Source organism: Aphis gossypii, chromosome X, assembly GCF_020184175.1.
Source record: "Aphis gossypii isolate Hap1 chromosome X, ASM2018417v2, whole genome shotgun sequence".
In the NCBI taxonomy this organism is placed as follows: domain Eukaryota; kingdom Metazoa; phylum Arthropoda; class Insecta; order Hemiptera; family Aphididae; genus Aphis; species Aphis gossypii.
The window spans coordinates 38,937,127-38,964,048 of record NC_065533.1 but is presented as its reverse complement, the minus strand read 5'-3'; the positions used below and the strand labels follow the sequence as shown (position 1 = coordinate 38,964,048).

General features: G+C 25.2%; 1 protein-coding gene across 10 annotated transcripts in view; it reads right to left on the bottom strand.

The window, feature by feature from the left end:
• Positions 1-1,208: 1,208 nt before the first annotated feature.
• LOC114129466 (MAP kinase-activating death domain protein) overlaps positions 1,209-26,922 on the bottom strand; it is a 36,762-nt gene continuing 11,048 nt past the window's right edge. For 2 of the 10 annotated variants that reach the window (XM_050208111.1, XM_050208112.1), the window contains exons 5-34: positions 26,412-26,505; positions 26,072-26,223; positions 25,846-25,990; positions 24,639-24,800; positions 24,424-24,555; positions 24,252-24,322; positions 24,051-24,183; positions 23,770-23,972; positions 22,693-23,144; positions 22,491-22,613; positions 22,184-22,392; positions 20,849-21,025; positions 20,230-20,667; positions 19,476-19,710; positions 18,593-18,688; positions 18,385-18,524; positions 18,153-18,311; positions 17,869-18,048; positions 16,564-16,696; positions 15,878-16,044; positions 14,566-14,742; positions 14,273-14,423; positions 14,023-14,152; positions 13,723-13,939; positions 13,080-13,352; positions 10,729-10,908; positions 8,003-8,044; positions 4,874-4,946; positions 4,741-4,787; positions 1,209-1,928 (exon numbers count right to left, since the gene is read on the bottom strand). In XM_050208111.1, the coding sequence (XP_050064068.1) occupies positions 1,785-1,928; positions 4,741-4,787; positions 4,874-4,946; positions 8,003-8,044; positions 10,729-10,908; positions 13,080-13,352; positions 13,723-13,939; positions 14,023-14,152; positions 14,273-14,423; positions 14,566-14,742; positions 15,878-16,044; positions 16,564-16,696; positions 17,869-18,048; positions 18,153-18,311; positions 18,385-18,524; positions 18,593-18,688; positions 19,476-19,710; positions 20,230-20,667; positions 20,849-21,025; positions 22,184-22,392; positions 22,491-22,613; positions 22,693-23,144; positions 23,770-23,972; positions 24,051-24,183; positions 24,252-24,322; positions 24,424-24,555; positions 24,639-24,800; positions 25,846-25,990; positions 26,072-26,223; positions 26,412-26,505 (5,035 nt within the window). In that variant the 3' untranslated portion in view covers positions 1,209-1,784. The other 8 variants (XR_007606400.1, XR_003592838.2, XR_007606401.1 and 5 more) reach the window with 8 other exon arrangements.

Genomic DNA, 26,922 nt, shown 5'->3' with positions numbered 1-26,922 from the left:
TTTTGTGTGAGATGTAGTCTTTGCCTTATAATATATAATTTAAGTGGTTACATTTAGTAAAAAATGGGATAGGATTTAAGTTAAATATGTAATTAATATTAATTATAAAACATTATTCAAAACAATATTATGGACTTTGTATTCAAATGTTAAATTTCCATGTTAACATTTAAGGTATTCATTGAGTACAAGTTCACTATTATTAATAAGTCAGTCTAAAGAACAACATTTTATAGTGCTTAATTGAAATTAAATAATTAAATAATATTAATATTATTAATATAATTTTTAAATTAAAATGTTTGTATTTAAAATTGTAATTTAAATGTATAGACGGTCTATAAATAAAATTTTACTTTACACTCCTAGTTTGAAATTTTATTGTTTATAAATTAAATCTAATAAGACTTTTTAAATTGTGGCTATTATGTAAGAGTCATAGTTCTAATTGTTAATTTTTCCAATTCTATAAACTTATTATTGGTCTTTTCTATCATTAGATAAAGATGCATGCAACTAGTTTTGTTCTCATTCATTTTAGAGATTTAGTCCCTAATCATTGATGTTAAATTTTTTTTTTTAAAAACATTAATGTAATAATTAAAATTGCTTATATAATAATAAATAGTATTATTATGCGGGGGGAGGGCTATTTAAGTTTATATAATATTAATAAGCTGATTAATCATAAGTCAAATTTGAAAAATGGATTACCCACACTAGACAACTATTGGTTGCACAGAATAATAAGTATTAATTTAAAATGAGCACTGCATATTTTAGCCTCAACTCTCTTAACAGGTGATAAACAAAGGGCCATTTTAAGGATTTCATTAGATGGTTTTTAGCCAAACTTTATAATAGATTTTAGACAGATAGAAATAACCAAGATACTGTAGAATGTAGATGAGCTGTAATATCATTCACTACTTTTATTATTTTTAGAAGTTGGTCTTAATAATATTCAACAATCTTAGAAACAGTTCAAGTTTTACATTGTACAATTATTGTTTTAAAAATTGTATAAATAAATGCAAAATGTCTTAATTAAAAACAATTAATATTCACATTTTGAATGTTGAAAACCTTGGGTACGCAGCAAATATTTTTTTAATCCCAACTTTGATATGACCCGTTGAGTTTAAACATTTTTTTTTCAATATTTTAAGCATAAAATATAATAGATAGTAGGTACTTACCAACAATAATTATATTAAACAATGCATATGTATTTTATTTGATAAAATTAACACACATGTTATACCTTTATGTATAACACATTAACAAAGACAATTTTAAAACAAAATTTGATACAACTATACATTATTATAATGCCCTAAATATATGCATGTACCTACAATGATCAATATATGTATATATTTATATTCATAACATGGTTGCTCAAACTTGTTAAGTATTTGCAAGAAATTAACAGTTGCATAAGTTTAAGAAAATATAGCTAATCTGTTATTAGATACTTTTTTCTTTACCTAATATTATAATGATTATAATAATAAATAATAATGTAGTAATTATTATAATATTTTTTTTATACTATAAATTTTAAAAGAAAACATTATGTAATAAATTTATAAATAATCTAAATAAATCTAATTAAAAAAATGGTGTTACGAAAGTTATTTAGCCATTTAAACATGAATAGCCATTGAACATGAAAACTATATAATAATAAACAAATAGGACTTTCTACTTAATTCTAAATACCATATTTCCTTGTTTACATATTTAGGTATATTAAACACCTGTAATAATGTCCTGAGACATTAGCATTTATTTTCACTTGATTCGGCTGAGTATGATGACAATTTCCGTTGTGTTTTGTCTTTATAGGTTTGACTAATTGTCCGTTTATGACCAGCAGCAATATATGAAAACACGCATAGTACTGCATAACAAATTTGTCCAGCCTTAAACCAAGAAACATAATAAAATAGTTATGTATATATTATGAAGTGTAATTGTTTTAAAAATGATAGCTAGATTACATTGGCACTTCAAAGCAATTCAATGCATCAATTAAACTACTACCACTTTATTGCATATCTATATAAAAAATAAAAATATATTTAATATAATACATCTTTATAGAACCTATACTCTTATTTTCTCAGCCAATTTAACATTTGTTTAATTTCTACTGTAATTATTTTGGGAAATGCATTATAATTGATGGAACTTTATACTGTGAAAATCAAATTTATTACTAAAATTGTTGGTAATATTTTAATACAAATAAAATTATATTTATTTTTTGTTTACCTAAGTAATTCATAGATTGGTATAAGATACATTTTAATTGATCATATGAACATTGAACATGCATTACAGATTTTAAGAAAAATAGAATTTTAAACCTTTGAGTATAATAAAATATTAATATTACTTAATTAAAAATTATAAAAGCATTTATTTTACATACATTTATTATAATATTATTAATCTATGTGTAATATGTATTACCATTTTAAAATAATAAATTAATAATTTTTAGATTAATCAAATTGACTGAGAAAATGAACATAGGATTAAGTGAAATAGACCACTCTGTATTGAAGTAAAATAAAATAATAAAATAAAAGGTATATGAAAAAAAAAAAACAAAACAAAACCTTATGTGGGAGTGACAAACAAGAACATTCCAGTTTATATTTTAATAATAATTTAGCTCTCCGTGACTTTCATTGTTCTCAGCATCAATGTTTGCGTATATACAATAGACATGATGCGGTGCAAAGACAATAACATTTCGCTAGCCTAAAACAACATAATGTTATCTATAAAAAAAATAGTACGTTGTCAAATAATAACCATCGACAATTATAAATACATTTTACATGGCAAAAATAATTCTTTAAAAACATACACAAATGCAATTTATTTCATGCAGTTGCAGTAAATTCATATTGGAATAAATTAATATATTTTGACTAGGTATAACTTAACTTAATAACAAGGCTGGACGATTTTTTTTAACCCGTTAAGTAATTTTAAAATAATAAATTTAAATTAAGTTAAAAGTTCCTCATATTTTTTTTCGTTGTTAAAAGTTACTTTTGAAAAAAAAGTAACTTAGGTAGCTTAAAGTGAAATTTTCTAATTTGCAAAATAAAAATTTCTAGATACATATAGTATTGTTTATTAGATAGTTTTTCTTTACACTCAAGATAATTACTGTGAAAATGTAAAATTATACATCAAAATATTAACTAGCTATAAAAAACATACTTTTCTAAAAACCTCATTCAAAAATTTACTTTATACTTTCGACGAAAATTAGTTTAATTCAGATGAATTTGATTAAAATTAACTTGAAGTTAACACATTAATCTTTAAAATAAAGTAATTTATTAAGTTATAAGTTTATTTGAAAAAAATGTAACGAGTTAATTAACTTAACGTTTTAACTTTTAATTCATTAATGCCCAGCCTTGCTTAATGATATACGATTATAGTAGTACCTATATTATGATAATGTTAAACAAAATAAATTTTGTTTTAAATTGTTAAATGTAGGTATGTGGTATGTCATGGAGTAGATATCCAAATAACTCATAAGCAATACGAATATGCATTGACGTGTACAAATCTTTGTGTTGGGATGGTACTAAAGGGGAAGGAAATTTAGGTGTCTTTATGAATTAACCCCTCAAAGTTCATCAAATCATTTATGAAAACTCAATACAATAAATCGAAATTATATTACTTTATGAAATTCAACTCTGACCAATGACCATAGTATTCAACAATTTTGTTTTAGATTTTGAAAAAGCTTAGGTATCGATTAGATAAAACGACTTATCGCTTCTGGTAGGTATTGAAACATAAATTGTAATACTATTATTTTAAAATATAGATTGATTATCTATCAAAACCTGATAGATAAATCCTTGATAGTTATTTATATTTTATATTATATGCCTACGACAAATATTTGAGCTTTATGCATCATAAATAAAAGAAAAATTTTATTTGTATTTTAAATGCTTGAAAAAAAAATTTTTTTTATCTCATCTATAGAATTGTAAATTTATTATTTATAATTTTGTAAATGTTAAGCTCTTTTGATTAATTATGATAAAATAACGTCTGAGTTGAGCAATCACAATACTTATAACTAGGTTAACTGTAATTATTAAGGTTTTATTACTTTATTATTATTATTAATGATTACATACCTATTACCTAAACATGCTAAACAGTGTATTAAGTATGTATCATAGCGTTGATATTACTAATTTGAGATAGTAACTTGTAAAAAGAAAGAAAAGAAAAATATAGTAGGCAAGTACAAACAGAGGTGTTGCAGCTTGGATGGGTCACTGTCAATTTATAGATTACATTTTTTAAGGAAACATTGGTGATGGTACCTACGGTGATTTTCAGATACCTAATCAGATGTCTTTGAATTTTAATGTAATATAATGAATCATCGAGTTCAAACATAGATTCTAATAAAGGGAATAATAATTATACTGTTTCAAAGTAATAATTGATATCGAGTTTGAATATTTCAAAATGTTCAGGTTTAATAATTACCTACCTACCTAATAAATAACAACATTAACAAACATTAATCATGCACCGTTATTGCGATATAGGTACCTTACAGTTTATTTGAGCATGCATTTTAAAACTGTAATTAACCTATACCCATACAATAATATAAAATAGTACCCAAGTTCTAGAATTAACATTGTTAGTTACTATATAGGTACTTACCATAGGTGATTCGTATTGCCTTTGAATAATATGTTTCAATTTCGGATCTATAAACACAATAAACGGTTATAGTTTTTGCGACGGTTTGTTGTTTAAAATAAATTAAAGTATTTAGGCAGGTAGGTATACTCACTGTATTCTTCCAAAACAAATATTTTTTTTTGTACTGTAAAACATTTTCGCACGTGATCAAGTCGAACGAAAAACTGAAACGAAACAATTAGTTATTAGTTCTCAACGTAAACAATATTTTGAGTGAAGTGACTAGATGTGCTGGTGATGCTATGTTTTATGTAGGTATAGTTGTTAAATATTTAATTTTACATTCGCTAACGGCATCGGATTAAAAGTGTGCACCTAATTGTTTGATCTTTATATAATATATTATAGGTATACTACTAATTAATTAAATTTTCATCAAGACAATTACTAGTCATTAAAAGTATTACAACTATCAATTTTATCGTTAGTTAATTATTGTATTATTTATATTTTATAATTAAGTAGGTACAGAATTTTATTTATAAATACATTAATCGCAATCGACGGGAAACTAGGAGTTGTCAACGATGGAACAAATATAGATGAACAAGGTATCTACAGAAATCTGAGTGAAGTGCTTGTAAATGATAAATGATGACATTCAAAGAAACATTTTGAGCAGAGCTTGAAAAAAACTATAGTCTTGTTTATCAATTAACTGATCATTATTTTTTTTAAATAGGTACCTACTACGTTTTTAAATCGATGCACTAATTTTTACAGACATTTTCGATCCGTTTTTAAGTACTTTAAGAAATTCTATTGAAAATTGCCATTCAGGATTGAATGATAGTTAAAAAAAAAATAAAAAATGATCAGGCATATGCTGCTCATCTTTCCAACACACAGCACTTTCAACGAAAAAAAGTCAGCCATAAGCGTCACTCACGGGTAATGAAATAAATGATTTCGATTCTAAAAACAATTTTCAGGATACTGATCCATCATACGTATAATGTGTTATATATCAATGTAATTATTGGCAGTATAACAAATGATACTGAAATGCTCTAGATAAATTATTTTAGTGTTGATTAGATATAAAAAATTATACATTGAAGATAATTATATTAAAACAAAAATGGGAGTATAATTTTTGTAGTGAAAACTAGTGCTTTTAAAAAAATATAGAAGATATACAACTGGTGATCCATTTAACGCAACACTTATTGTTTCTAAAACTATTAAGATTTTTGAATACATTTTTGTTATACCTACAAGATTTTAAGTCGTTAAAAACAACATTTTCGAAAAAAAAAATATTTTTCTTATTATTTTTTACATTGTTACTTTTTTTCAAACGATGACATGCATTTTTAATTCCTTAATTCCTTACTTTAATATAATATTAAAGTACCTACTTCGATACATAAAAATAAAATAGTTCACTATTTGGCTCGTCTAAGTTTAAACACTTACCTACAATAAATAAACTATTTGTCTGAAATTTGATTTTGATAAATAAAAATACTCTAAACAGTATTTTGCTTTGGATTATAATTTTTTTTCTAATGATTTAAAATACATATTTTCAAATAGTTAATTTTTTTTTTAAATGAGTGTCTTGCAGTAAATGGATTATAAGGATTTTCTGATCGCCATATCGCGAAAACAGTGCTAAAATTTATGTACAACTCGTTGTAAATAATTTCTCTAAGTACTAATCAATACCCAAAAAATGGGTACCTATGTTTTTGTCGTCTATTAAACCTTGAAATATTTTATAATTTATACCTAGTGTACCTAATAATAACACATACACATATTTATATAGGTAATTATTTAAATTAAATACAGTAATACACATGCAACACAATAGTGGGTAATACAAAATGTAAGCGCAAACTAGTCAATGTAAAAACAATTCGGTGCAGCTACATATTAATATAATCATACTATAGGTCTATATAGGTACACACACTTACGGTAATAAGTCTAAAGTTATAAACACAGAACAGTGATAATACTTAAAACATATTATACATGGTTGAACATTATTTTGATGTATATTTTTTTTTTTTTTTTTTTGATAAAATATAATGAAATGTAATATGTCGGACAAAAGCACAAACATCAAAAATCAAAGCTTAAGTCAACTAGTGAGATGGCCAGGCAGTTACTGTAAATAATTATATAGGTAATTGTTACACATAGTCATTATCAATACACGTTGACGATACACATATATAAATATATGTATACACATATTTATATATACGTACTACTTATAGGTAGGTACATGTAAACATACATGCGTCATATATATCTATATATATATATATATATATATGTATATTATTGAAAAACTAAGCTGTTATAAAGTAATACACAAACATATATTTAATATATTCGTTAAAATTATTTTCATCGTCAATTATGTTCACTGAAATATATTATGCAGGTTAGGTACCTGATCGAGTGACTTAGTTTTCAACGACATGCTACACAGACTAACAGGCATGCACGTACGTACGCACACACACACACACACTTACACGTACACGCACACACACACACACACACACACACACACACACACACACACACACACACACACACACACACACACACACACACACACACACACACACACACACACACACACACACACACACACACACACACACACACACACACACACACTTATACGTACACTCACACATACACGCACGTACGCACGCACACAAACATACACATATATATACACATATATATATAGATAGGGTAAGTAAGTATATGTATATGAATACATAATAGGTATGTTATATGCATATAGATGTATATAGTTATGTAATAAGTATATAAATATAATTTTTTTTTTTTGTAACGTTTTGTGCAATTACAGCCATGCTCCCCGTTGTAGAAACTCCTAAATAAATGCATCATTATTATAAATTATGTTATTCACGTTTAGTGTGTGTGTGTAGGGTAGAACGATCGAGGAACAGTAATTTGTAAAACAATAATAATAGAAAAAAAAACAGTGACGCTACTCGTCTGCATAATATATATATATATATTTATATATATATATATACATATAAAATATATAAATATATAAATATAAATATTATTATAGGTAATAAAAGAAAATAAATAAATAAACGAAATATTTTACAGTCCAATCGTATATACGTAATATGCACTAGAGTGGTTGATTTATAGCAAACAGGAAATCAAAACTATATTATAATATCTATTACCAATGACAAAACCGTACTTTTTTTAAAGTAAATGTTGCTAATATAGGTACCTCAAAGTCCTGAACGAGACAACAATCCATCGCGTTATGACATTTCATAAAAAAAAAAAAAAGGACAATTGAAAATCAACAAAACACAACTAAACATTATGTATAACACGAATAATTAATATTATTATATATCGTGTTTCGATAATCATTATATTATCGACCTGACCGAGGACCATCTCAAAAGTTTCTTAAACTTTGCAGTTAACAGGAGGAATAACAACAACACGACGTGTTTTTCTGACTGAAATAAAACATTCAATTTAATTCAAGGCGATAACAATAAATTATCATACCGTTGTATACATTTATTGATATATATATATATATATATATATATATATATATACATATATATATGTATTCATATATCTATATATTATGTATTCATATATCTATATATTTTTATAAATATTTAGATATAAATGAGCGTTAAAACACGTGTGAAGTATAATATTTTAACGAGCGTGGTGTTATTAATAAAACTTTGAGAATAAAAATAACAATAAATAAATAAATTATAAAGCGTATTGAACATTCTGAATTGTTAAAAAAAAAAAAAAAATGTAAGTATAAATATCCAAAACATTGAATATTGAATATACTTATACAGTACGTCTCAGAAATAACGATCATGGTCCATTCAAAATATCACTCGTGTTAATTATTCAATCTAAACAAATTTGGGATAAAAAATTTTTTTAAATAAAACCATCTGTTGTGAACAAGAACCTATAGTTTATCTCCCAAATTTGTTGATATAAAATGTATAAAATGTATTCATTCGTTAAAGAGACATTTTGAATGGTTCTGTATTTCTAGGACACACTGTATTTATATATATATATATGTCTATATATATATATATACAATCACACAAAATAAAATATATATTATGTAAATATATATATAAAAAAAATATATAGATCAGAAAAGATATAAAGTATCGCATGCCTAATTTTCTGTAAAAATCGCGGTTAATAGAAAGCTTTAAGAAAATATACACGCCTATTCACGATAATGATATAATAGTAGGTAGGTACTAGGTACTTTTTATTTTATCGTGTATACATCATGAATTAAGTGTAGTTAATTTATACCAACGACCCGAATTTGAAGTGGGATAATTTGAATATAAATAAATACTATATATTATACATAAATGTATTGCAGCTTCATTTACGTATTTATTGTGTTAATGTTTAAAAATCAACACAACAGTAATGTTTTAAGAAAGTTTTGAGAGGTCCTTAAAATATATAAATTTGTAGTAGTAAGTCGTAATTAACAGCTTTCTTTGTATGTGAGTTTTGTAATCATAATATAGTTAAAAGAAAAAAAGTTTTTTCTTAAAATTATTTTTTTTTGGGTATAGAAAATGATATAGATATATATATATATATATAATATGTAAATTTATATTGATATACATTTTTTGAAAATTATATAAAATAGAAAATCTATGAAGAATTTGAAAAGAAGTTGGATAATTAATCCACTATAAAAGGTAATACAACATTTTATCATCATAAGAACATACATTAAAATAACTGATGTTTGAAATTTAGTTATTTTAGTTACAAAAAAATGAAGATTTAAAGTGGTTAAAATTGTTGTCATATTTCCATGGTTGTTATTGATATATTCCATATTTAATGTGATATGTGTATTTTTATAGCCGTTATAATATGTAAACATCCCTTTACCTATTTATCAAGGCTGGGCAAGTAACGATTTTTTTTAACTCGTTAAATTAAGTTATTTTAAAATAATAAAGTTAAGTTAAGTTAAAAATTACTCATATTTTTTTTCGTTAACTCGTTAAGTTAAACGTTAACTTTGAAAAAAAGTAACTTGACTTATAATTTAAAGTTAAAATTTTTTAATTTTAAAATAAAAAATTTCAGACACATAATAATGTTTATTAGATAGTTTTTCTTTATTCACAAAATAATTATTGGGGAAATTTAAAATGATACTCAAAGTATTAACTAGCTATCAAAAAATCTACTTTTCTAAAAATACTATTCAAAAGTTTGCATTATTATTTGGACTAAAATTAACTTAATTTAAGTATTTTTGAATAAAATTAACTTGAAGTTAACCCGTTGATCTTTTGGAAAAAGTAACTTATTAAGTTAAAAGTTAATTTCAAAAAAAAGTAACGAGTTAATTTACTTAACGTTTTAATTTTTAATTCGTTAATGCCCTGCAGCCTTGCTATTTATTATAGTAATTAGTTTGTTAAGTACTTATTAAATTAGGTACACGAAGAAATATTATTATATATACATATATATCTATGAAGTGGTTAGTAAACTTTTTTTTCTTTTAACCACAAATAATTTGAGAAAAGAGGGGTTTAAACAAAGTACTACCAATAAAAATAATAATAATAATAATAATAAAAAAATAAACATATAAAAAATAATATCATTAATAATAATTTAAATAATAATGATAATATATATATATATATAAAAATAATAATTATAATAATAAAATAATAATGTTGTAATAATAATAATAATAATAATAATAATAATAATAATATTGTATTAACAATAATAATAATAATAACGACAGCAACAACAATAACAATAGTTTTAATAATAATAGTAATAGTAATAACAATAAAACGCATAATAGTAATATATATCATTGTTGCTGCGACATGCATTTTATTTATTACTTACCTTACTATCGGCGAATAATAAACCAACACCTTCCATGCAAACTTGAAGTATACCACCTTCCCCAGTTGCCATGTCCTTAACAGGAAACTCGCCTCCTAATTCAACTCCAGGGATGATTCCTTGTCCTCTCTCTGCTGCTTTTTCCATGGAATGCTTGATGCGAGTATACAAATCTTTGCACTGAATAGCGAAATAATTAGAAAAAAAATGTAATTAAAGTTTTATATAAAAAATCAATACTTATACTATATTCAAATTAAGAATGGGATGATCGAATTGAACTTCTTACCTAAAGTACAATTTTGAATTGTACTTGTGTTAAAAAAAGTTAATGGTTAAACTCAGGTAAAAATCAGATTATGGTCAAATTGTAATCTTTCAAAAAAGAGGTTTCGACAAAACATTCGAAAAATCGACATAGGTACATACGTTAAAAATATTATGAATTTTGTTTACGAATGTTATGGCGTATTTAATAGTATTATAATATTAGTTCGTGAATGTCATTTAGGTAATGCCAATAATTTTTGTCATCGAAAATCAACAAAAGAATCTAACCTAACCAAATATTATATTTTGATATCACTTTATCATTAAAAGTTGAGATCAATACTTATATATTATTTTTATATATACTATAGAGAGAGAACTTGAGACTTACGCAAAGATTATACAATATACAACTAATACAAACTTTTATTTAGCTGTGTACACAAAAACGATTTAGAAATTATTAAAAGTGTATAAGGATTAACATAGGTAATTGTGTATTAGAATTATTTTACAAAGAAAAATGTGTAAATTATGGTATTAATAAGTGGCGTTATACACAATGTGGTTGTTTTCCAAAACTATCTAAATGAAAGTTTTATTGTTATTTTTCAACATGAATTAATTCATAACCACGAAGAATCACTTAATTTAGTTTGAAAAATTATTTCAAAGGAAAGCAGCTAACCGATAATATATATATGTATATTGATATTTGTATTGTATTTATAGATCATTACAAATTATTAGGTGAGGAATTGTAAGCACTTTACTAGATTTAATACAATTATTAAATTGTTATCAAATGTTCACATTGCACACAGTTCACAATAATAATTATAAACCATTATTTTGATTTGCTTTCAAACAAAATTGTAGACATGTGTAAAAACATATTTAAAATAATTAGTGAAAAGTGCAATGAATTAGGTCAAATATTTGCACCAAATTTATTTGTATCGAATTTTGAATAAATAATCTATAATGCAGTCTATTAAATATTTCCTTTGTATGAAGTAAAAGATTTTAGATTCCATTTATTGCAATCATAGTATCGCAAAGTACAGAATTTTGGACTAGCAACTGGTTAAAAATTTAAAACCGAAACTGGAAAATGGCTTCGTAAAATGTTTGATTTAAGTTTTTTAAATTTAGTTGATGTTGATGAATCTTATACCGATAATTGCGTATGTTAACTATCCCAGAAAACTGCGCTGTTCAATAATTAAGGAACTATTTAATAGATAATTATATTTTAATGTAAAATACTGACTGGAGACCTTAAATTACCCGGTACCAGAAAAAAATAAACGAAATCGAAAATTATACTAATTTATATGCTTAAAAATTAATTGTAGTTCGTTTTAATTACTACAAAAAATAATCGACAAGTTTGAAAAAACAATTAAAAAAAATTATGTCAAATTTATAATAGGTATACGTATGTATATAATGATGTGAATAATAAAAAAAATCAATCTTAACCATGCTTATGATTAAAATCATTGGTCGTTCTAGACTGTAAGAAGGAAGTGAAATTAGTGTTTTTAAACCTTAACCTTTTCAAATGCTGCATATTTTTGTCTAAATACTTTTTTGAACTTGAGTGCAGTTTGATCATTATTTTTAAGACAAATACTAAGTACTTAAAAATAGGCGTACAAATTCACACAAATGTGTATATTGCTTGACTACCGCACGACGAAAACTAGTTTCTGCTTAATCTTCTTAACTTGTATAGAGTATAATTTTTTATTTTTGTCGTTTTATTTAAAATATAAATTGGATTAATATAAGTGGTAGTTACAATAATAATTGTTGAAAAGTTATACAATATAAGTAGTGAAGTTGAAATTGTAATTTGTATTTTTAAGGACTACGCCTAATTATAAATAGGTAAATACTTTGTAGCTTGTGATATTAAATAAAAAGTTTATAGTGGTACACTTCACTGATAAGGTTAGAACGGTTAGATACCAAATCGTAAAAGGATGAGAATAAACTTTCATCGGCTCTGCAAACGATTATTAAGTTCGACACGTCATTGAATATAGAGTAGGTATATTGTGGTTGCCACTTACTTTTTTTGTATAATATTTGTTCAGTTGAAGTTGTCCACCGTTGGCGGTTCTCCATAGACAAAATATTTTACTCCTAGGGCTGTAGGTCATGTTTACAATGCGTTCATACCACCATCTACTGACAATCACTCCGCTCACTGATCTTAGAACTAGTCCGTCGTCCCTAACTTCCAGGAATAACAATTCCCCAGTAGAATCACCACAGTGTACAGCAAAGCTTTGTCTATGTGCCTGTCTCGAATTTGACGGCTTCAAGTCAACATCATTTCCATTCTAAATAGTACACCAAACAAATAGGTAGTTTTATTTTAATATTAATTAAATGTTAAAATATATCTAATATAATATACTTTAGTGCTGTTGTATATTGTAAAAGTATAGAATGATGTTTTAGCTACTAACTAGCTGTAATAAATTTGTATAGGTAAGTTTTAAGTGTTTCCTTACTTTTAATGTAAAAAAATACCAGATAGTTATTTAAATTTCTGCATTTTTTATTATTTGTATTAAGAAATTATTTAAAAAAAAAAATAGATATTTTACAATGAACTTTGTTCAGCGATTATTTAGTTCTTAAATTGAAGAATTTAAAGTACCTAGATACACATACATTATAATAACAAATAAGTATGTTAAAACTTACTAAATTGGATAGTTGAGTCATGAGGCTCGTTATTTCAGTCGCATAACAATTTGTTACTCTACTTTTCCCGACTAAAGTCCTAACGATTTTCATAATACTTTCTTTAGGAACGTTTACCATGATCATAAATGCAATTAAATTGTATATCATTATGGATAAGAGCTTATCTTCATCATATTCAAGGCGTTTCCGTTCACTTTGGTTTAGATTTTTATACCTATAAGATATAAATTGTACTTGTATTAGAATACTAAAAATTCATAAATATATGTTATAAGATAATAGAATCTTTTTCTATACCTTTCCATCATTTCGACTGGTCCTTGATCCATGCCTATCATATCTCTCTCTTGACTAACAGCATCAATAAATACATCTTCCCAAAATTTTAATTGGTTCCAAATTGTACTCCGTTCTTTTCCCAGTATACCTGCATAACATAATTGTGACGTGTATTAGTATTATAATCAATAATTTTATTTTTATAACCATCACATATTTATCTTTATGTATTTTTAATTTAAAATAATAAATACATATAAATAAATACCTTCAAACAAATAAGTACGTCCTGATTCTGGGCTAGGTGACCCTGATGCAGTGTTCAACAAATTACCTCCGTGGTATCGAAATCCAGCGCTTAGTGATGATTTACTAGACCAAATACTTTGAGTACGATTCTTATTAGTTGTTTTGAAAAGCTGAAATGGAAAATATTTTATTTCTATAATTTAATTGTAAAATTTAGATAATAATTAATAAAACATAATATGCTAAACTTTAGTACTTAATTGAGTTAATATACAACTTTTAAGTAGGTAGACATTTCCATTATATACTCACTCCCGTATTATCAAGTTCACTGTCCGATACAGCACTTCGAAAGAATGATGTATTGTTTCTAGAGTTGTTACTTGCCATCCGTTTTAAATAAAACGACGGATTGTTGACTAGTACCGTACTACTGCTACAACTGGATTCATCTGATACTACTATAGGCCCAATGGATGATAGTTCTCCCTAAATAATCGAGTATGTTTTTTAGGCACTCTTAAAAACCTTTGGTGACAATAATTTTACCATCAATTCATTATATTTAACTTAAAACACGTATTCATATTGCATTTGTATATCTGTGTATTAATTTTTAAAATATATAAAAATATAAAAATTCAAAATCTTAATAAATTATAGATCCAGAAAAGTTATTTCAAGGTATAAATTATTAAAATGCATTTACATTTAAAATTTCTTCTATGAATAGATATTGCCGCACATTTTTTTTTATAAAATGTATTAATTTAAAAGAACACAAATTATTTAATTCACACTATAAATCCAATATGAACACTAGGTATACTATCACAATATTACTTATCCAATCTATGTCATTGATTCGTGCCAATGAATCAAATGTACCTAATAGGTTTAATTATTGGCTAATCAATGCTAAAATGGTGTGTTAGTACCTAATTTAACGTTATTACTTAGGTTCATATTTATTATTTTCCCCTTATCCTTCTACGTGTACGTGTAATTTATGCAGCATTTAAATATTAATATTCTGTGATGTAGGGAAAAAATTCTTCCACATTTTTTAGAAATGTATTCACGTTTAAAAGTGTAAAAACTTTATTCTAGCAATGAATTAATGAAATTTTTTTATTATATGTGTAGGTATTAGGTAAATAATAATAAATTAATAAATAATATAATTAAGATAATTTTATTGAAAACGTATTCGGAATATTTTCGTAAAAAAAAATAATGATAATAAATGATAATATTTTGCATTTTATTTTTAATATTATTTATTAAAGATTTCATTGTTTTAATTTCATAAAATTAACTTGTTTAAAAGTTTCTAATTTTAATAATGTTTAAACAATTAATTATGTTTAAAAATTATTTTTATTCATATTAATGAAAATTATCTAGATAATTATAAAAAATGTTTTAACTGTATAAAACATCTTTCCATAGGTAGTGTAATATTACATAACGCGATAAATATTTATTTATTACCTAGATAGTTTTGATAGCAGTTCTAATTTATACTTAAAAATTATACAATTTTTTTTTTATAAGTATAGAAAGTAGTTAAAATCACATAAATAATTGTGGTTAAATTATATACATAAAATAAATTATTTACTTCATTTTCCAAGAAAGGGTTTGTTGAAATTCGTTCTTGTTTATTGTTTTCGATATTCAGCAAATCATTGAATGTTTCATTTAAAGAAGCATTAGAAGTTGATCCTTCTCCGTCGTCAGCTAATGAAAATTCGTGAGAAAATTTTCCAGCTCCACTATTTTTACATTCTAATTAACAATATTTAATTATATTATGATATAGTTCAAAATTATTAAATCTGAGAGTAGTATTTTTGTAATTGAATAATATAAATACAACATGATTTTTTTTAAAGTTACACTCGCACTTTTTCAAAACGTACGTATTAATAGTTTTGGAAATAATTTTAAGTAATTTGAAATCATATATTTTTGAAATTGTATCATATTTTTGCTATTTTTATTTTTTTGAATGGTATTATACGATAAATTGTTACAGGTGTAATAGGGTTGTGCGAGTAATATTGGTTAATACTCAACATGGTGTGCTTTTATTAATTATATTATAGTAAATTATGATTTTTCTATCATAATTCGTAAATTACAGACAGAAAACGACAATGGACAATTGTAAACTCTAAAAAGCTGTAAAAGAGTTTATTAACAAGGTTAGTATTCTAAGGTTAAATGCATTATTCTGTAAATCGCACATTGCAAAATGTTTTGCAAAATATTTTTTTCATAAATATACAAAAATAAGGATTTTACCAGATAATCCAGATGTACTGGTTTGAGAAGATTTCCTAGATGTTTGATAAACACTCGACATTGGTGAACCAGCAATACTTGGACTTTGTAGTGGCGATTGTACATTTTCACGGCTACTATATGGACTGGACATCTACATGTTTGAAAAATAATAAAATAGATAGGTTAATAAGTTATCTAAAAATTCTATAAGTTAACTAACTGTTTACAAAAAGTCATAAAAGATAAATGAAATTACAAAATTTAATTTTATAAATAATTGTTAACAAAATTTAATAATACTCTACTCCTATCAATCATACCTATTGTAACGAGTTGTATTTATTTTTAGGAATGTGGTAAAATATATCTATTAAACATTTTTCTGTGATAAACAATAAGTCCTAATTAAAAGTTTAAAACAGAAACTATTTAGATATGTCTTTTGTTGTAGGAGTGTCCGATAATGGCAGATTTCGAAATCAATAAATGGCATTATTTATATGATAAAACTATGGATTATAAGTTTTCTACACAAATTTTCTTGTTAATAACATCATCAGTAAAAATATAGTGATAAAACTTTAAATACAATTGAGTATCAAAAAAAGAAATTTCAGTATATTTCAATTAAATGTATTTATATATACAATAATATATTAGTTTTACTATTTGACTTTTTCCAGGTAAAAATGAACAAAAATAAATACGGGACTCAGTGTAATTCGGTTTAAATGTTATGACTTCATGAGAAAATCGGTTTAAATGTATCATATAGGATAAAATGAACAATGAAACGAGTGGTTCTGTATCTGTAGATAGCTTTTTTAAGTCGATGTAAAAACAGCTGTGGATGTACTTATTCCTATTACATTCATCAATTTGTTCCGAATACAAGAGTTTGAACTTGGAACTAGAAAACTATACTGTATCAGAGATGAGAGAACTATAATACCAAACAGTGGAAACCCCCATTTGAATTAATTTAATGGTTATAGTGAACAAGAGTAACAACGTGAAAACTAAATCTTATGTGTAAGCCCCGTAAAGAATAGAAAGAGATTTTAATCAAACAACAACACATATAACTATTAACTGTATTAGATATAAAAATATTAATAGTAGAACTCTGCTTAGATTTGTTTTTTTTTTTTTGAATTTTCTGTCGGTATCTTATTGCAATCAATAAATTAAATATTTTCATAATATAAACTTACTTATTTAAATAATATTTCATTGAAATGTATAAAAACATACACATCTGTTTAAAACTAATAATTAATCTATCTTTCATGTTACATAAAAAAACAAGTTGTGAATAATTACTTGAGATTCGAAACCAGTCATAGATATGTCCTTAGCCCAATAATGCGTATGAGCTATTTCTAATACTTGAAATGCAGACGCTAATCCACCTCCACTTTGATTGCCAAAAGATACTTCTAATCCATGAATAATTGCTAATAAGGCTTTAAGCATCCCTTTCCAAACAAACCTATTTATATACTAGAATGAAAAAAAAATATTAATATCATTATAATACAATTTAAATTTATTTCATCGAAATAAGTGTAAATTATACAATGAAATAATATGTATTAAATCATTACCACGTCATCAATATGATCACTTGGACTAATTTTATTATCCAATGTGCGGTTAAGTTTACTGACAACTAAATTCCGGTATCCTTCTTCTTCCATTAACTTTTTGAATCTACTGAGCTTGAGCCAACCTATCCCATCTCCATCAAGAATCTGTTTCGTTACCTGAGAACCAATTAGTTTATAAATTTATTAATCAATTAAAAATGATTAGGTGGTATTGTGGTATGAATCATACATCTTTTAAAAACGTTTCATTGTCCATGTGACTATTAGGTTTAACTGATTTTTTGTTTGGTATTTTTGACGTTTCGCTTAGTTTTCTAGGATTTGAATGACGAATTAAACTAGATTTTTCAACTAAATCGTTACGCCCGGCTGAAAAGAAATATAAAATAAAAATATATAAAAATTTTTTATTTAAAAAATAAAATATTTTTATTTACCTTTTGTTGGAAAAGGTCCTGAGGAAGTTCGTTCTTTAGTTTTAGTCACTGGCAACGTGAGGGACGACTTACTATTTTTTTGTTGTTTATTACCACCTAATACATAATATATGAAATTTTATAATTTAAACATTCATATTATTTAGTATTTGAGAAAATCAAGCTCACAACTCAAAAACATGTGTAAAATGAAACAAAAGTACTACATAAAAACTAAAAAATATTACTAGGTATAAATATTTGAGAGTTGAGGGTACTTTATAGTTTAAATAGACAGATAAAAAGTAAATGTGCCATTTATTCTAAAATTTGAATCAGTTTTAACTCTAAAGGAATATAGTAAAAATAAAAATAATTTAATTATGGTACCTGTATAGGAAATCATAAGTATTTTAAAATAAATATGTTTTTAGGCTAGTTACAATGTTATTTTTTTTTTTACCTATTTTTCTTTACAGTACCTTGGTTGCCTCTAGCAATCGATACATAATATAATATAATAAAGTTACCATACTAACTTCTAAAATAATGGTTTCATAGACAAATATTCGCTTAAAAATATTTATGATTCATTGTTTTTTTAGCTAAAAAAATGAATAATTATTTAACATTATATATAAGTTTCGAGATGGATACAGTACAACTTTTTTTCTAATCAATTACTGGTAACCGATTTTTTTGTAACGCTAATAATTGAAATTTGTTACTATAATAGTGACTAAATACTCATTGTTTTCAGTGGAAATTTAAATATTGCTTTAAATCTACTCGTGATCAAATATTCATACTATTTATAGTTTAAACCAACCCAAAAATATATCTATGATTCTTTAATTTTCCTTGCAGATCAAAAACATCAAGTATTTTTTGTCCTTATTCTTACCAAATAAATCAGTGAACATGCTCGTTGTCTGATTTGCCAACCCATTTATATCGTTTGATATATTTGAAAAAAATTCTTTGGTGGCACCAGTTCCCATCGATGTTACTGATGATTTTCTAATTTCCGAAATAGAACTGGTTGGTATTGGATTGGATGCTGGATTGTTATCATTTATTTCATCATCAAAACTTTGTTGCTGTGAACTTAAAGATAGAGATTCACCCAATAATCCTACCTGTAAAATAAATGTAAATTATAAATGCATACAAATTCAACATAACATGTAATTGATAATATTTATATTGTATATTGTATGTATATAGAAAGGTACACTATGTAATATTTATTAATATTGGAGTACTTATTCTAAATTTCAATGTTAAATTAAAAAAAAAATGTATACACATTTTATGTGTTTTTAACATAAATGAAAACAATAATAATTAATTCATTCTATTCTATTGCATAAAAATACGAGAAAATCTTCCAAAATGTTTATAAAATTGAAAATTACGTTTATGACAATAATGTAGGTACCTATCTAAATATGTTTCTGATAGTACCTACACAAATCATATCAATAATAAAATATAATATACATACAAAATTATGAAGATACATTTAGTATTTTAGAGTATGTTTTTGTGATAAAATTATAACTAGTAACGCAGGAACTCCTGAAAGTATTGCCATTGAAATAAAGCCTAATAAATTATATAATATTTACAATAATATAAATAAACATAGCCCCTACCTTGAATCCTTTTTTGGACGCTACTTGTTTTGCACTTTTTGTGAGATCACCAATTGTGCTTTTCCCGACATATGTTAAATCATCAAAAGTGTTTTTACTGACACCAGCCGCTGTTTTACTGGCTTCGAATGCACTTTTACTAGCTTCGTGTACAGATTTTGTAGCTTCGCCTGCAGCTTTTTTCGCTTGAGTGGTCAGTTTGTCTGCTACATGAGCTAGTATTCCTCCAGCTCCATCTTGACTACTTTGTCTGGCTGTTTCTCTAACAAGTTCTTTAGCTTGATAAGCAAAATGTTCCAATATTGAACTGTTTTGACTGGATTGTCTTGTCAACTGTTGATGTAAGCTACTAATACTTCCCTTTCTCGACGAAGGCGGACTAGATATAATGTTTTGTTTCTTTTCTGATGCTGCCGGTAATGTTTGATAGAACTCGGACTAAAATAATAATAATAAAAAAACAAAATCCAGAAATTAAAATTATGTTTAAATGAATACTGTTATCATAATAATTATGAAATAATAAATTGTAAATTTTTTAATAAATCATTTCATACAAATTTGATATTAGGTACTATATAATTAATATATTAAGTATGCAGTCTTAGTTTCAACTTACTATTGATGTTTGCGATGTAGGTCTAAAATTACTATTTTGTTTTTGTTCTACAACTACATGGTTTAAAGCAGGATCACTACCACCTGTGTTATGTCTGCTAAGAAGAAGCTTGTTACTCGTAGCAGTTGCAGCCAACTGGGAAGGTGATTGTTGCAATTGACTACATCTAACGATATCCTACAATTTGACAAATTATTTGTGGATAGTATTTATATTTACGATTTGATTTAAAAAAGGTGCTTAATAAAGTATTGCTGAGTTGTGAAAAGTTGGTTGATCAAGAAGTTATAAAGTTATGAAGTATCATGTCATTGTAATAAATGTATGATAACATTTATCAATAAAAATTTTGTAGAATACATTATTCTATGTACTTATGGCATTTGACTATTTAAGCGTGGCAAGTTGAGCACATTTAAATACATTTAATTTCAACAAACGTGTCATGCTACAGCCTACAGCTTGTAAGGTCAAAAAGCTAACTTTGTTTAGTTAAACACTTTGTATGTTTTTTACGCTATATTTATTTTATTATTTTCATTGTTATGCAAAGATTGCCCACCAAAAGTAAATCAAAAAATATTTATATGACTATATGTTAAAATTTTATTTACCATAATAATTAATTTAATTTATTTTTAGTTATTAATAAGACATTTCCCCCTTTTTTAATAGTGACAATTTACTTTTATAAATATGATTTTTTTTTAACATAGAATTGACCATAAATAGTAGTTAAATATATTATAATTAAGTACTTTTGTAGGTTATTTACTTTTTATGTAACTAAGTATATTTTTACAATAATCTAAATATTAATAGTGCAATCTTAAACAATTATTTACAGACAATTTCGACTACTCTCGAATATATGTGCTTAAATTTTCACGTTTAACTCAAGAGTCTCCGCTTTTCATATAGATTTAATGTTAAATGTTTATAATTCATAAATAATTACACGAATAGAAAATTAATATGATAATGATGTTAAATAAATATTTTAAGTTTGGATTTTCAAAAAAAAATATTCATTATAATTTATAATTAAATGTATTAATGATTAGTATTTTCACTCGAAGCTTGTATACAATATTAAAATATATAGTTATTCATTGAAATATTATCTAATTGATATTATTTTAAAATTATAGATGACTTTACTGAGTAATATTTTAGCTTATGAATTGGTATAGTATAGTATTATTTTGATATAATACTAATCAATTTCGATTAAATTAGAAATGATCGATTTGGCTAAGATATCTTTTTTTTTTATAAATATATACAAGTGTTTGTTTAGTTTAGGGTTATAATAGTTTAACTAAAAATACAAACTATTATAGATTCAGGTTTAAACATAGGCGAGCTCATGTCACTATGGCTGCTGGACGCCGATGATCCAATAGATTTACTGCCGATTGATTCTATGGTCCCATCATCATCTGGGCTATCATCTGATGTCAATGGGAATTGTAATGTTATTGGTGGTTCATAAGCAGAATGTACTCCTTGTATTATTGGTCCAATATTGAGTCTTTGACTTTCTAAATAAATTTAATATAATACATTTGTTATTCGTATAAAGTTTAAAGCAATAATATAGCTCATGTATTTGAACATATAGTATAGTATTTATAAATACCTATTTTAATAATTTTTTCACCAGTAGCACTAACTTTGAGATCTTCTCGATAAATGTCTGGTCTCTCGTCTTCACTGCTACTTGTATCACTACCACCACTGTCAGACTGATGACTCCTTTCAGCTATATAAGTATAAATTAAGTATCTATATAGTATTTTATATATTACATAAAATACCTAATATATCAGAAATAATATTACCTAACGTTGAGGAAGGTCGGTTAGAATTTACATTGATATTCATTATATTTTGAATTGAACAATTTTCTTGCCAAACGGTAAATGTAACAGGCTCTAAGGTATTCGCAAACCACTTGAGCTTATCGCCAATCATAGATGGGTCATCAACGCCTGTTTGAATCCGCTGAAAGACCACGTTGTTCGGAGTCAATGCCCATTCGGCAAAATAATCAACTGCTTGTGTTCGAGCCAGTTGACACGTGAAAAGTGAAGGATTAGGTCGACTCTTCAGAAAAGAATTGATTTGAAAGAATACTACAGGTCTAGGGTAGAGCCTTAGTGTTCGTGAATGTTCTGTTAGATTAGCTAATACGTCGCCCGACAAAAAGAAACGAACCATGGCCACTCTAATTGCAATATCCACCGAATCGATATCGACAGCATTGTACGCTGTATTCATCGACGTTTGTCTTCTAAAAAAAAAATGCTGTGTTTAAAACTTGTCTTTGGTGCATTGAAGGAAAAATAAATTTATATATCTAAATGCAGTGTGAAATGTGGATACAGTATTAATGGCAAACAAATCCCTTTACTCCAATGATTTAATACCTAATTGAAAAATAAAAAAGAGGGTTTTTGGTTATACCTGCCTATAATAGTTGGTGTTAACAGTTAACGAAATAATATAAGATTACCAATTTATAAGTTTAATTAATTTATTAACAATTATTAAATGTACTTAAGAAAAAAAACTTTAGCCTTTTGTTTGCTAACATAGTGAAGAGCTGTTAAATAAAAAATAATGTGGCCATAAACCTAACAAAAATCATTGAATTAAAAATATATCTGATTTAAAAAGAATAAGTTATAAAATAAAGTGATTAGGAACAATTTGTACGGAATGATCCATTTAGCACAATTGATTTTCAAAGTAAATTGTGATTATGAAAAAAAAAAAATTCTTTTAAAATTAAAAATAATATTAAAAGTATTCAAAATATATAATTATTAAGGAATTAAATTTAATGTAGATTTTATATAAGCATATCTGTAACTTAGATAGTAGAATTTATTCTTATAAATACATATTATAATTACCTCATTTCGTTTCCTCGATTTGTACTATTATCAGTGTTCATGACATTACTACTTAATTGAAAGTTTTCCATTTTTCTTTTTGAGATTTCTTCACCTGTACTCGTATATTCTATTGGAGGCCGCGTTGTTGACATAATATCATTTTCCGGAAAACTACTTGATGCTTTATTGTGAATATTTATTCGTGAAAGTCCATTTAAAGCCTATTTACACAAATATCATAACATAAATAAAATAAATTTTATAACCACACCCTTATTTGCAATGGTGATTATAATTACAGATTTTAAATTATTTTTCAAAGTTGACGATTCAGACTTAGGTAACTGTGGTATAGCATCTTCTCGGTTAACAACTATCGGTGGTGTTATTTTATTTGAATCCAAATCTACTATCCAAACGTCTTTGGGAAATCTGAAACAAAAAGGATTGTTTATTGTAATGCATACACGTTAATAGTCACCAAATTAGACATAACTAACCTAAAATCTCGTTTTGTTGAAAAGAAACTGGACGGAACTCCAACAACATAAGGCACAGGACTCTCGAATAGCTGAAAATTACACGAACGGTGAATGTAATTCATTATTAAAATGCATGTATGAGTAATGAGTATTATTATTAATATATTAAGTTTATTTTTTATAATTATACCATTTCTGATTTTGGTAGGCTTGTAGGTAGTAATGGTATAACAGTAAACATGTATTGCAAGGGATACATAAGGGCCACTAAAGCCATTACTGACATAGTGAGAGCATTATAATCCTTCGATTGGAAGACGACCTAAAATTTATCACAACATTAATAAAATACACAATGATTAACAGTGTTACGTTAAATAAAATACATATTATTTATTTACTCACTTTACTTTCTAATAATATAATAGTTAATACGTAAAGGCACGTATCTACTCCCAACAACTCCAATGGCAGATGTAAAGGGAAATCAATTAGTGAAAACCTTGTGTGGTCGGGTAACGCGAAAGCCAGTGGTGGCTGTCGCTCGTTTTGTGAAAACAAATAAACCTATACGAAAATAAATTACAAAAAATAGGATCATAAATATATTTCTTCTTTTAAGTTTAAATGTATGAATCAACTTAGATTAATTAATTGTTTTAGGTATTAGAAAAATAAAATATTTTTACAAATTGTGTTTTATACATTTTGTTAGATTATTCGAATCAAACTAATTTATCCTTTTAGGTCTTATATATATAAACCTATTATTTACGAATTTAGAAAAACATCGAAGGAAATAAAGATGGTATAAAATTAATATACATTGTAAATTATAATATTTATTGAGGACAAATTAGGTATATAAAAGAATTTACCTACGATACTTATGGATTATTTATGGAATTTCGGTGATCCGAAAATAAATGTATTAATCACAGACAGCAGGAGATTAATAAATTAATAAATATAAGGTAATAATTAATAATTAATGTAATTACAGATCTAAACAGTACTTATTTCATAATTTAAGTATATCTTTGGATTATTTGAATATTAATTTGTAATATGTATAGTGATTTTATAATGATGTGTTTTTTATTTTTTTTCTATAAACACTTTTAGGGACAGTAAAAATTCATAAAATTGATAATTTTAGAGAAAATTAGCAAACTATTTTGTTATTAGAAATTCATAAAAATTTTCTTTTTAAATCTAAGTTTTGAAAATTTAACACAAGATTTGTCATAAGTATTTCATACTGAAACCATTAAATCTAATAAATACATAAAAGCAATTATTTTTTCTAGAAATTTTAAGTTCACATTATCGACAAAATTACTTAAATTATTAACTATCTATTATACTAAAAGTAAAATAAATGATTTTAACAGTTATATAAAAAAAATCATATCACAAAATATACTTAATAATATAGACTGATAGACCATCTCTGCCCAGAATCATTTTTCTATACAATAATATTTTATTGAATTCAAATTTAACACACTCGACACCTAATGAACAGCAGAGCAATACCCTTGCTTACTTCTTTTTAAATTTGTTTTGTTAAAAACCGATTTGATTGTTATTCTTATCTAATTTATCTTACTTCTAATTTGGTCTTCCCTGGTACAGGAACTGGAGTGCTAAGTAAACGTAAAATCCACATTTCAAGTTCTTGGATATATCGTATAATTCTTGGTGAATTTGATTGAGTTAGAAATCCAGTTAATAAGCTCCATATACATTCTTTTCTATAAATGGAAACGTTAAACCATTAATTATATAATATATGAAATTCTACATTTTTTAAGTGTTATTGTAAATGTTGGTACCTTTTATGTCCTTCTTTTCTACTATGATTAATTTTTTTATTGCATGAATCGATAAGACTTTTTAAATAAAACAAACACGTACGAAAACTTGAAAATAAAGGATGATGAGAAAGAAGACACAGAGACGTAAGAGAATATAAATCTTGGGATTCCTGAAATAATTAATAACAAAAATTAACGATTTTTAGGTATAGCGATTGTGTTAACATTTACGAGTATGTACCTCAAGTTATGAACATAATAGACTAATTTTGTTAATTTTCCAACAATAAATAAAATTATATAACGATGTGTTCAAAACTTCAAATATTAAAATTAAAATCAATAATTGAACACTTACTGATTGTGATGGGATATTTTGTGTAACTTTATCATCTGTGTGATCCGTGGGATGTTCTTGAGACATTGATTTGGAAAAGGAAGTTGTAGAATGACTGTAAATAAAACACATTAATATTAATGTTATTAATTAATATTAATTTATATTTTGGACCAAAGTAAATGTTTTAAAATACGTAAGTTATTTATTATTATCACACAAATAAAAAATTAATTTAATAAGTTTAAGTTGAACGTTTTATTTGTATACTTGAACTACTAATTTTCATTAAAGAACATGTTTAAGTTAAGTATATTCTAAAAATCTTGTTGCAATTTATCTAAAGTCGGTGTACAATACTAGAAAGGTACCTAATTACAATTATTTGAATTTACATACTAACTAAAACTTATTGTAATTTTCAGAAAAATAAAACCAATATTAAGCATTGATTAAACAATTTAATTGTAATTATTAAGTATTTTATTAATTTGTCTATAATATAAGTTTATTGTTTCATCTTATTTTACTT